The sequence below is a fragment of the Pygocentrus nattereri genome, chromosome 23 (assembly GCF_015220715.1).
Source record: "Pygocentrus nattereri isolate fPygNat1 chromosome 23, fPygNat1.pri, whole genome shotgun sequence".
In the NCBI taxonomy this organism is placed as follows: Eukaryota; Metazoa; Chordata; class Actinopteri; order Characiformes; family Serrasalmidae; genus Pygocentrus; species Pygocentrus nattereri.
This window is the reverse complement of record NC_051233.1, coordinates 31,484,396-31,497,735: the sequence shown is the minus strand read 5'-3', so window position 1 is coordinate 31,497,735 and position 13,340 is coordinate 31,484,396. Positions and strand designations below refer to the sequence as shown.

General features: G+C 42.7%; 1 protein-coding gene across 5 annotated transcripts in view; it reads left to right on the top strand.

The window, feature by feature from the left end:
• LOC108444279 (myotubularin-related protein 8-like) overlaps positions 1-12,443 on the top strand; it is a 36,927-nt gene extending 24,484 nt beyond the window's left edge. The window contains exons 15-18 of one of the 5 annotated variants that reach the window (XM_037533667.1): positions 7,450-7,648; positions 9,443-10,018; positions 10,754-10,812; positions 11,931-12,443. In XM_037533667.1, the coding sequence (XP_037389564.1) occupies positions 7,450-7,648; positions 9,443-10,018; positions 10,754-10,812; positions 11,931-11,957 (861 nt within the window). In that variant the 3' untranslated portion in view covers positions 11,958-12,443. Of the gene's footprint in view, positions 1-5,560; positions 5,617-5,667; positions 5,897-7,449; positions 7,649-9,442; positions 10,019-10,753; positions 11,061-11,930 lie in introns of those variants that run through there. The other 4 variants (XM_017725365.2, XM_037533668.1, XM_017725364.2 and 1 more) reach the window with 4 other exon arrangements.
• The last annotated feature ends 897 nt before the right edge of the window (positions 12,444-13,340 follow it).

The following is a 13,340-nucleotide window of genomic DNA, read 5'->3' as shown; positions in this document are numbered from 1 at the left end:
CCCGAAACCGAGTCAGAACCGTTCACAGTGGTGGTGATAGGAACCAGACGTCCACCTCTAAAGGCTCCTCAGAGAAAGTCCCCATATTAAACGGTTCTGGATTCTGGAGTGTTCATGGTTCTATATAGAACCGTTTTCTTTATGGAAGAATCCCTGAAGAACCGTCATTTGTTCAGAGTGTAAGCTTCAGGGAACTTGCACACCGTGAAATGACCAGAGCTCCTCACCTGCCGTCGTCTCTGAGGCGTCCGTGTTGTTGGCATCACGTCACGTGACGCTCTCAGCAGGGCTGTTGCTGGTCCTTGGAGAGATGAATCCTGTGCGAACACAGAAGCTCACGCGAGAAACTTTTGCGCGACAGACGTGTTTCCGTGTCATTTCGGATATTTTGTCCATGTGTTTTCTTTAAATGTAGAGTTAATTGATTAGATTTGAAAAGGTGCGTATGAATTAAATACATTGAATGATGCCGGGCCTGACCTTGGCTTCCAACTGTACGTGTGCTCCTGCTGGTGGGGGTTTCCTCCCTCTCAAAGATGCGGAAAAAGTGCAGCTGGAGTGCCAACTGCAGCCTCTTGTGTAGACGTTGAACTATATTTCCCAAAATAAATACTAAAATTCATTATTTTTCCACAATTACTTACTGAGATTTATTTTATATTGTTTTTATTTCAGTACTGAAAATTACTGCGCATCTTTTATAGCACCAGAGCTAAATGCTCAGAAAGTAGAGTGGGCTTAGTGCGAGAAGCTGTGGGTTACTGCGGTTTTATCACGGGGAAGGGTGGTGTTAGGCACGACGTCAAGTGGAGTAAAACTCAATACACCAATCCCTGGGTGCTGCGGATAGGGATGCTCACCGCTCTGGGCAAGTGTGCTCACTGCCCCCTAGTGTGTGTGGTGTTTCGCTGTAGGATGGGTTAAATGCAGAGGTGAAACGTCCGCGTCCGTGAGGGGTTGCTAAGTGACGGCTGTGCCGTTCGTCTAGTAATGTTTTGATTTTATTTGTAATATAAAACAAAGAAAGCTGAAAGGTGACCTCACTCTGAAGGCCTCGCTCCCATTTGGTCAGAAGCTCGGCCCTGATTGTTCCAAGAGCTGAAACCCCGAACTGAACCGGCCCTGGAGCGGGTTAGTCGTGCGGTGTACGACGATGATGAGCTGCGATATGTGATTCACTGTTAAAAGAAAAAAACGGAGAAGAAAATCTAGGAAGCTTTGACGGGGGTGCCCAAACTTTTGCACAAGATTGTGTATCCATTTATATTGATCTATTACTGTTGCTTTTACCATTTAACATAAATCATGTTAATATTTACTGTATGCAAAGCAATAATTTAGCAAAGACACCCCAAATCATCAATTTTTTTTTTAAATTATGGGAATTTAAAAGGAACAAAAGCTGGGAAAAGTACTGCAAACGTCACATAATCGCTGCACTTTCTGCTGTTATTTTATTTGAATATTTACTTTACACAGTTTTCACTGTTTGTGTTGAAGGGAAACGCTTAAAAATTCAGCTACATGGACTAAAAGGGCTTTTTACTGCTGTGTTCTCAGGCTAAATGGAGAAAAAGGGACGTGTAAAATTGCAATATGCAAATATTTTAATGTTTATTTAAATTAGGAGCACTTTGCTGCAAGAAGGCAGCAGATTGACTCTTCCAAACCCCGCCCACAAACATGTTCCTTTGTAAATACTGTTGCCAGGTTGGACAAACTTAGACATTTACAGAACTCTGGTAAAAAAAAATCTCATCAAATCTAACGAGAAACTGTAGAACAGACTCGGTTTATATCACAATACCTACATTTAGAGCCGGTTATTCATTCAGCCTAACGAGAAACTGTAGAACGGACTCGGTTTATATCACAATACCTACATTTAGAGTCGGTTATTCATTCAGTCTAATGAGAAACTGTAGAACGGACTCGGTTTATATCACAATACCTACATTTAGAGTCGGTTATTCATTCAGCCTAATGAGAAACTGTAGAACGGACTCGGTTTATATCACAATACCTACATTTAGAGTCGGTTATTCATTCAGTCTAATGAGAAACTGTAGAACAGACTCGGTTTATATCACAATACCTACATTTAGAGTCGGTTATTCATTCAGTCTAACGAGAAACTGTAGAACGGACTCGGTTTATATCACAATACCTACATTTAGAGTCGGTTATTCATTCAGCCTAATGAGAAACTGTAGAACGGACTCGGTTTATATCACAATACCTACATTTAGAGCCGGTTATTCATTCAGCCTAATGAGAAACTGTAGAACGGACTCGGTTTATATCACAATACCTACATTTAGAGTCGGTTATTCATTCAGCCTAATGAGAAACTGTAGAACGGACTCGGTTTATATCACAATACCTACATTTAGAGTCGGTTATTCATTCAGTCTAATGAGAAACTGTAGAACGGACTCGGTTTATATCACAATACCTACATTTAGAGTCGGTTATTCATTCAGTCTAATGAGAAACTGTAGAACGGACTCGGTTTATATCACAATACCTACATTTAGAGTCGGTTATTCATTCAGTCTAATGAGAAACTGTAGAACGGACTCGGTTTATATCACAATACCTACATTTAGAGCCGGTTATTCATTCAGTCTAACGAGAAACTGTAGAACAGACTCGGTTTATATCACAATACCTACATTTAGAGCCGGTTATTCATTCAGCCTAACGAGAAACTGTAGAACAGACTCGGTTTATATCACAATACCTACATTTAGAGTCGGTTATTCATTCAGCCTAATGAGAAACTGTAGAACTGACTCGGTTTATATAACAATACCTACATTTAGAGCCGGTTATTCATTCAGCCTAATGAGAAACTGTAGAACAGACTCGGTTTATATCACAATACCTACATTTAGAGCCGGTTATTCATTCAGCCTAATGAGAAACTGTAGAACAGACTCGGTTTATATCACAATACCTACATTTAGAGTCGGTTATTCATTCAGCCTAATGAGAAACTGTAGAACAGACTCGGTTTATATCACAATACCTACATTTAGAGTCGGTTATTCATTCAGTCTAATGAGAAACTGTAGAACGGACTCGGTTTATATCACAATACCTACATTTAGAGTCGGTTATTCATTCAGCCTAATGAGAAACTGTAGAACAGACTCGGTTTATATCACAATACCTACATTTAGAGTCGGTTATTCATTCAGCCTAATGAGAAACTGTAGAACGGACTCGGTTTATATCACAATACCTACATTTAGAGTCTGTTATTCATTCAGCCTAATGAGAAACTAGAACAGACTCGGTTTATATCACAATACCTACATTTAGAGTCGGTTATTCATTCAGTCTAATGAGAAACTGTAGAACAGACTCGGTTTATATCACAATACCTACATTTAGAGCCGGTTATTGATTCAGCCTAATGAGAAACTGTAGAACCGACTCGGTTTATATCACAATACCTACATTTAGAGTCGGTTATTCATTCAGTCTAATGAGAAACTGTAGAACGGACTCGGTTTATATCACAATACCTACATTTAGAGTCGGTTATTCATTCAGCCTAATGAGAAACTGTAGAACCGACTCGGTTTATATCACAATACCTACATTTAGAGTCTGTTATTCATTCAGCCTAATGAGAAACTGTAGAACGGACTCGGTTTATATCACAATACCTACATTTAGAGTCGGTTATTCATTCAGTCTAATGAGAAACTGTAGAACAGACCGAGTTTAGTTATTTCCACTCTTAGAAAATATGGTTCTTCAAGGGTTCTTTAGTAAAGAAGATTTTTATGAACAACCATGAACACTCAAAGAACACTTTGCATGATTAACGGGTTCTTTGCATCATTTAAGGGTTCTTCAGATGGATGGAGAATGTGTTCTGTATGGTTAAATATAGAACAGGTTCTCTATACCACCGAAAGGGTTCTTCTATTTTTGTAGACTTCACATTGTAACGGTAGAACTTTTTTGGTGCTGTACAGAACCCTTTTCAGAAAGGTTCTGTATAGAACAATTTATAACACGTTCTCCGTCGATCTGAAGAGCCATTTAATGATGCAAATAATGGTTTGATCATGTAAAGGGTTTTTTGACTATATAGAACCAAATTTCTTGGTTAAAGAACCTTTGAAGAACCGTCATTGGGTTGAATGGGGTTTTTATCGGCTTGTCCAGCCTCATAGCAGTAGATACTGAGGAGTACATGGGTAATTTGATTGTATACGTAGATCTTTACGGGCTTTTTTAGAAATAGTTCTTGGATTCATTTCCTGTGGTGATTGGGAATCTGATCCCGGGGTCCTCTTAAAACATTTCCGTGAAATCCAAGCAAATCCGTAATAAGGGTGGGAAAAAATAATCGATTCTTAGACATATTGCAGTTTTTTATTGAAAGATTCTGCATTGAAGCACAAAATATAACCTTTTATTCATAAAACACCAACCAGGCAGAACATCATGACCACCTCCTTGTTTCTACGCTCACTGTCCACTTTATCAGCTCCACTGACCGTATAGCTGCACTCTGTAGTTCTACAGTTACAGACTGCAGTCCATCTGTTTCTCTGATACTCTGTTACCCTGTTCTTCAGTGGTCAGGACCCCCATGGACCCTCACAGAGCAGGTACTGTTTGGGTGGTGGTTCATTCTCAGCAGTGCAGTAACACTGACGTGGTGGTGGTGTGTGGTGATGGTCTGCCTGATCTGTTGTAGTTATAAGTGCCGAAGGTCCTTCATAAAGCTTGGTATGTCATTCAGAGTGAACCTACTGTGCCTGAACACTGGATGTTTCTCTGTAGTGTGAAATGCGAGTGTTTATAGTGTCAGCAGGTCCGTGTGTGTGTGTGTTTTGTGGGGTTTTTTTTTTTTTTTTTTTTGATCATGATTTATTGGAACCAGAAAAAGTGTATTTTATTTTACGAAGGATTTGGGGCCTGGGAATGTCACAGCTTCCTGTGGGTTTATATGCCTTGTAATTTTGCTTACTTGTAATGTTTGTAAAGAGACTCTGAACCATGAAAACTCTGGGTTGGAAAAAAGCCAGTTAATTAATGTGTGCTTTTATTTGTATGCTTGATTTTAAAATGTAGAGCAATTGCCAGGACAGAAAATGTGAAATGTTCTAAAATGTTTTTTTTTTTTTTTTTTTTTGGGGGGGAATCATTTTCATTTTTGCAAAAAAATATATTTTCGTATTTTTACTGTGCACTTCTGTGAATGATGAATGCTTTATTTTGCACTGCTTTTTAAAAAAAAAACGTATCTTTTTCTATTTTACATCAAATAAACCAAACATTTACATTTACTATTTTTGCTCTTATAAATTTTTATGATTTTTAAAAAAATATATTTTATGCATGTCCTTAAAAGTTGTAATTTTGTTTCATTTAAAAAAATTTGCACCATTTTTTCACATGATTTTAGTCAATAAATATTTTTAAAAATGTTTTATATACGTGCGTCATTGATTTATTTGTTTGTTTATTTATTTATTAAATCCACCCATTTTTTGAGCCTCCTGAGTTGCAGGTTTTATTAAGCAAAATAAAAGTCTTACCACGTGACGGACTTTGGCCAATCGGAAAGGTTCCAGCTGCTGCTAGCCGGTGAGTGTCCTTGAGAGAAGCCAACGAGATATAAATAACAAAAATATCTTATAAAACTCCGTTTATTGGGCATTTTCGGCATAAGTTTCAGGTCTTAATGCTTTTAATTTGGTGTCCACCACTTTTGGAAGTGAATTACGAGCACATAAAAGTCTGCAGTCGCTAACTAGCCGCTCTTGTTTACATCGGATGAGCAACTTTAGCGGTAAATTCTGCAACGTTTTCATCTTTAAGCAACAGATTGACGCTTCTCGGTTTTAGGAGGATTAATGTCATGAAAGTGAGTCTAAAACCTGAACAATTTTCACTCCTGGGCCTCTTGTTTCCTGTTCCCCGGCTTCGTATTCGAACTTCCCGTTCCACCTTTAATGCTGCAGCAAAACCGTTCTGCCGCCTGAAGCGCCGCGCTGTAACGGCTGCCGCATTTAAGGTGGACCGGGATATTCGAATTACAAGCTAATCTTAGCTTCGTTTAATTAGCTGCCTGGCTAACAGTATAGATATGTGGGTTTCGTATTAAGCTTAGTGAAATTTTAGAGGCTTTTAATAACAAATAAAATGTTTATTTTCAGAATTTGAACCACTTTTCAAGACTGGTTGGCACCAAATCAGCGGAGATCCTCATTTGGTTTCAGCCTACATTTAAAAAAAGTGGTTCTTTAGTGAAGGCATTGGTTCTCTTAAGAAGCACGAGTTCTTAATTTGACCATTTGCATGCTTAAATGGTTCTTTGAACGGTGAATCGGTTCTGTTTGGCTCTATATGACACCAGAAAGGGTTCTGCTATTGTTGTGATGTCAAACTTAAACTAAAAAATAAGAACCTTTTTGGTGATCTATAGAACCATAAAACCAAAAAGACACTATATAGGACCATATACACACATTCTCCATCAATTTGAAGAACCATTTCACCGTGTAAGCATGGATTGGTTCTAAATAGAAGTCATGTTTGTAATTGTAACCATTCCCTTTACTAAAGAACCCTTGGAGAACCATTTTTTAAGAGTGGACAATTTGATCATGACAAAGCCACCAGGCTGAGTTGAATCCAGTGCACTTCTTCAGGGGTTCTTCAGTAAAGGCGATGGTTCTGTGTGGATCCATTTCATGCGTAAGATGTTCTTTGTGTGGTGAAGTGTGCTTCACATTGATGGAGAATGTTATATGTGGTGCTATCTAGCACCAAAAAAGGCTCTGCTATTGTGACGATGTCAAGCTTGTAACAATAAAGAGCTTTTTTTTTTTGGTGCTATATAGAACCGTTTTCAGAAAGTTTCACGTAGCTACACGGTTCTGTGAGCCATCCTAGACAAGAACCGTTCTTGGCTTTGTGAGTGTGGAGAACAGGGCTGGGTCACATGGCACTGCATTTCATTATCGTCGTAAATTGTCACGTTTCAGTCGTGGAAATACGGTGTATGTCATCCGTGCTTGTAGACCACTGACATGACAAAGAGAGCAAAATTAGTTTTTAGTAATTTAGTGACGAAAACTGAATAAAAATCAATGCGCTTACAGTTTTTCGTATTTCTAAACATGAAAATCACTCGAATCGCTGTTTTATGACGATTTTGAGAAGATTTTGGCCGTAAACTCCATCCATGGTGGAGGGATACGTAACGTGCAGGGCGCTGTAAGGCAAAAAAGTCCCCAAAGAAAACTGATTGTTCCAGATTTTCCACTATTTTCCCATCGTCAACATTCCATATAAACTCAGAATACTCGTGTAAAATGTCTATATCTGCCTTGTAGTCATGGCAACCCCTGGTTCCCATCAGCACCACCTCTCATAATCTCATTATTGCTGCTGTTATCTTGTTCGTTTCTCCAGGTGAGGTCCATGCTGCAGCTGCGTCCTGCGGAGGAGGACGAACACGCCGCTGAGAGCTTGGAACTGAACCGCGCCGTGGCTAACGATGACCACCTCCTGCTGGAGGAGCTGCTGTCACAGGAGCGCTACAGGAAGTGCATCAACCAGCGCAGCGGCTGGGGCGTTCCCAGCACACCTTTACGCATGGCCGCCTCTAAAGGTACTGATTTTTTCTTACGTAGACTGAACAGCTTGTGGCGCTCTGGAGAAGCCGTGTGAGCCTGAGGTCGTCATGCCCAATGCCAGGCGTGGGCTAGAGGGGTCTACATCCCCCATCCACTTCTCCGGAGTGATGGAGGTCCATGCACTACCTTTGGGATGAGTTGGAGTGGCGTTTGTGGTCCAGAACCATCCAGCATCAGCGTGTAACGGGGAGCGGGGAGGCGGACGCATATGTGGAGATAAGCGAGATTTATTAAGGGCAAATCCAGGGTCATAGTCATAACAGTCCAGGGTCTTAGAGCCAACACGGATAGATCGGGGGGCAGACATGACAGGCGCCAGAATCCAACAGAACAAGCAACAGTACATAGATCAGTACAAACAACAGCAGATAACGCAAACAAAGACCAGTAAAGACAAGGGGCAAACACAGGTCTTAAATACACATGAAAAACGAGGGACAGGTGGAAAACAGGTAGAGACAATCAGGGGCGGAGTCATGAAAAGAGGGGGCTAAACCAAAATAAACGCACATGGGCTAAACCAAACACATGGCCAGGACTGGGAGGGGCCAGTCGTGACACAGTGAATCTTATCCTACATCATAAAATTGAAAACTAACAAAATTGACATTTATTCTAATTATATGACCCATATAGCGAGTTTTTAATAAATAAAAACTGTTTTGAATGGGCATGAATGTGTTCTCCCATTGTTTATTTTGGGGGTCTTGATTGTAACAGCATGTTAAACGAACAGCCATGCTGTTCAAACGTGCAGAATATTTAAAGTAAAAATAAGCATGGACTTGAAAAAGACGGCGTCTAGAAGGCAGCTTAATATCACTGGCCAAAAAAAACATACATCTCCATTTTTGTTGATTTTTATTTGTCTGTGTTATTTGAACACGGCAGTTCTCCTTTATGTTCTGTGGATTTTGTTATGGTGAATGGACCAGTAGAAATGTCCCAAAATCAATTAAAACCTCTTTACATTAACTTGCATTAAAATTAATGTGTTTTTGCCCTCTTCTGTAAAGTTACCATTTTGGAGATATTTGTTTTTGTTTTGACAGCGACGACATGTTGCTCCAAAAATGTGTTCAGTGTTGTCACAGATGTACAGGTTATCCCTTAACACCGCTGGACAGACGCTGGATTTTAAACTTTATGCTGGTAACAATCCAGACAGTCCTTTGACCTACAGAACATGACGTCTGTTATTTCCGTAAGCAGTCTGACTTGTCAGACTACAGAAGTTGTTTCCCTGAACATCAGTCCATTTCGTATGAGCTTGGGCCCAGAGAAGTCGGCAGCGTTTCTTTACGTTGTTGATGTGTGTAGTACAGACTTGTATTTTTGGATGCAGCGACAGACATGACAGACACAGACAGGAACACCAGGACGGTCCCTGGATTTTGAGCTTTACACTGGTAAAGTTAAAAGAAAAGCCCAGAGAAGTCGGCAGTGTTTCTGGACGTTGCTGATGGATGACTTCTGCTGTGCATGGTACAGTCTTAACTGTTTGGATGCAGCAACGGACAGTGTTTATTTAATAAAGTGTCTTTAGCACATTCAGCTTCAGAATATTTACAAAAAATAACAGTTGATCGACGATTAAATGTCATATTTGTGAGGTTTTTTGTTTAAATATAGATGGATCAACATTTTGCTTTGTTTTGTGTGCGTTTTTTCTGCTTTTTTCGGAAGTGAGGTTTGCACATAAAGATTTGTGTAGTGAGCTTCCCGCCTCTGACGGAACCTGATAAAGTATTTAACCTGTATGTGTTCAGGTCACCTGCGCTGTCTGCAGCTGCTGCTGGCCCACGGTGCGGAGGTGGACAGCATAGACGTGAAGGCTCAGACGCCGCTGTTCTCCGCCGTTTGTGGACGATACCTCGGCTGTGTTCTGGCTCTGCTCCGTGCCGGCGCCGACCCAAACGGAAACCTCCGGAACAGCAGCTCCCCTGTGCTGACGGCCGCCCGCGAGGGGGACGCGGAAATCCTCCTCCAGCTCCTGCGGCACGGCGCCGAGGTCAACGCCAGGTCAAAAGTCATGCTGTGGACGTCCGGCGTGACCGTGTGCAGCGGGCCGCTCTACCTGGCGGCCGTCTACGGTCACCTGGACTGTTTCAGGATCCTGCTGCTGTACGGGGCTGACCCCAACTACAACTGGCCCGAGGACAAAGCGTCCAGCCGGGCGGTGCCGACGAGGAAGACGGTGCTGGAGATGTGCCTCAGACACGGCTGCAGCGTGGAGTTCATCCGACTGCTGATCGAGTTCGGAGCCAACGTCTACTTACCTACACTGATCATAGAGAAGAGCACCAAACAGAACGAGGCCCTGGAACTGCTGCTGAGAGAGAGAGGTAATGGGGGGGCGGGGCTTCAGGGGAAAGTAATGTGGAAAAAGTAAAAGGAAAGAATGAGAGAAATTAGACAAACAGAGGAAGTACAGAAGAAGAAATAAAAGATAAAAGGCTTTTTCCCAATATTATGTTATTAAACAGTAATAATACATTTTAAATGCTTCCTTCTTAATTATCTTTCTCTCTCTTTCTCTCCCCTTCACCTCTTTCCCTCCTTCAATCTTCCTCTCCTCTCTTCTTTCACTCCTCTCTCTCCTCTCACCCCTCTTCTCTCCCTCTGTTTCTGTCTCTCTCTCACCCTCTCTCTCTCTCCCTCTCCCTCTCTCGCCCCCCCCCCCCCCTCTCTCTCTCCCTCTCTCCCTCTGTTTCTGTCTTTCTCTCACCCTCCCTCTGTCTCTGTCTCTCTCTGTCTCTCCCTTCCTCTATCTCGCTGTCTCTCCGTCTCCCTCCGTCTCTCTCTCTCTCTCTCTGTCTCTCCCTTTCTCGCCCTCCCTCCCTCTCTCTCTCTCTTTCCCTTTTTTTCTCTCTCTCTCCCTCTCTCTCTCTCTCTCTCTCTCTCCCTCTCTCTCCCTCCCTCTTTTTCTCTCTCTCTCTCCCTCTTTCTCTCTCTCTCTCTCTCCCTCTTTCTCTCTCTCTCCCTCCCTCTTTTTCTCTCTCTCCCTCTCTCTCTCTCTCTCTCTCTCTCTCTCTCTCTCTCTCTCTCTCTCTCTCTCTCTCTCTCTCTCGCTCTCTCAGGTTGTCCCAGGTCGTTGGTGTCTCAGTGCAGGCTGGTGATCCGTCGACACCTGAAACAGGTGAACAGGATTCAGGCTATAGACTGTCTGGATGTGCCTCCTAGACTCTTAAACTATCTCAAACACAAGCCTGTGGACTGCAGCGCCGTCCACTGACCGCACCTCATGCTTGGCTGTGCCTTCAGGACTTTCCACAGAGAAAGAGAGAGAGAGAGATACAGAGAGAGAGGGAGAAGGGGAGAGAGACAGAGAGAGAGAGAGACACACAGAGAGAGACGGAGAGAGAGACAGTGAGAGAGAGAGAGAGAGAGAGACACACACACACACACACACACACACAGAGAGAGAGAGATACAGAGAGAGACGGAGAGAGAGAGAGAGATACAGGGAGAGAGAGAGAGAGAGAGAGAGAGAGAGAGAGAGACACACACACACACACAGAGAGAGAGAGAGATGTACATAAACCATACAGACTGGAATGTTGTACACAAATCATGTGTTTATCAGTTTACAGCCTGGAGTTTGGAGTGATCATTAAAGGGGAACTCCACCAGTTTTTCAAATTTTCTACATAATTCAGTGTGTGAGATCAGAGAGATTCAGAGCAGTTTGGTGTGAAACGGTTCAGACGTCTTTACAGTGATGGTGATGGGAACCAGGCGTCGCCATGACTACAACACAGATATAGACACTTTATTTACCATCCAGAACCACCAGAGAACCTACACGAGTCTCCTGAGTTTATATGGAATGTTGATGATGGAAAACAGTGAAAAATCTGGAATAATGAGTTTTCTTTGGGGACTATTTTGCCGCACAGCGCCCTGCATGTCTCCCTCCACCATGAATGGAGTTGAAGTTCTCTAAACTCTCATAAAACAGCGTCTCAGTCATCAGGCAGTGAATTCAGAACCAGCTCATGTAGGAACTTTCTGTGAGGAGCTTTTAGAGGGGGAAGTCTGGTTCCCATCACCACCACTGTGAACAGGTCTGCCTGATGTTTGTAAACAAAAATCGTTGTATTATAACTAAACTTGAGTATTTTCAAGCTTGAATGAAAAATATAGGATAAAAATATGATGAAGCATCACTTAAGAACTGCTTAGCAGACTTGTCTGAGAACTGTGTGGGCGTGGCTAATAAGCAGCTTGATTGACAGCTCTCTCCAACACTCCTAGCCGCCTCCGCCCCTCATACAGAGCTAAATCCAGCTTTCCTGTGACGCTAACTGGACGAGAAACATCACAGACGAATGATGCGACACTTGCATGAAGGAATGGATGAACAGATGATGGATGGATAAACGAGTGAACGGGCGACGGGCAGCTACAGACAGGCGGTCAAGCTTGCTCGCTTTGGGTTGCGTTTGCTTTAGTTTCTCCAGCTCTGAAACGTTTGTGTGGGCGGGGCCAGAGCCGCAGCCTTGTGATTGGTCAGGAGAGTGCTTATGGAAGTGCTACCCAAGATTAGGACCGCCCACTTTATATCAAGAGGAGAGAAATATGGCCAAATATATTGGTCATTTATTGGTCATTTGCATAAACTCAGTACATGTTTACTGTTCGCCTGCAAGAACAACATTAACCTGATTAGGCCGACTGAGTGGAGCTTCCCTGAGTGGAGCTTCCCTTTAATGTCAAGTTGTAAACGTCGTCCTTTACTGGAAAATAAAACACCTGCTTTTTATATGTTTGGCGGTTGTTTTGTGTCTTTGTTCTGGGTGAATTTTGCCACTGCAGACACGGAAATGCTGCTCTGCCTCAAAATAAACACACAATATTTATGGCATTTGGCAGAATCTCTTATCCAGAGCGACTTACAGTTTGGTTGTTTTACACAGGTAGGCCAGGGTGGTGTTGGGAGTCTTGCCCTAGGACTCTTATTAGTGTAGTGTAGGGTGGTTAACCAGGAGGGGGAATGTCGCCGGTTTGATCCCCTCGGCCGACAGTCCATGACTGAAGTGCCCTCGAGCAAGACACCTAACCCCCAATTGCTCCCTGGGTGCTGTGGATTGGGCTGCCCACCGCTCCGGGCAAGTGTGCTCACTGCCCCCTAGTGTGTGTGTGCTCACTAGTGTGTATGTGGTGTTTCACGGATGGGTTAAATGTGGAGGTGGAATTTCCCCGTTGTGGGACTAATAAGGGTCAATTAATCTTAAACACAAACTGTGCAGCAGCAGATGAGCTGTCGTCTCTGACTTTACATCTACAAGGTGGACCGACAAGGTAGGAGTGTCTAATAGAGTGGACAGTGAGTGGACACAGTGTTTAAAAACTCCAGCAGCACTGCTGTGTCTGATCCACTTGTACCAGCACAACACACACTAACACACCACCACCACGTCAGTGTTACTGCAGTGCTGAGAATGACCCACCACCCAAACAGTACCTGCTCTGTGGGGGTCCATGGGGGTCCTGACCACTGAAGAACAGGGTAACAGAGTATCAGAGAAACAGATGGACTACAGTCTGTAACTGTAGAACTACAGAGTCCAGCTATACAGTAAGTGGAGCTGATAAGATGGACGATGAGTGGATGGATACTATATATATATATATACACACACTAAATTTCAAGAAGTATTCGCT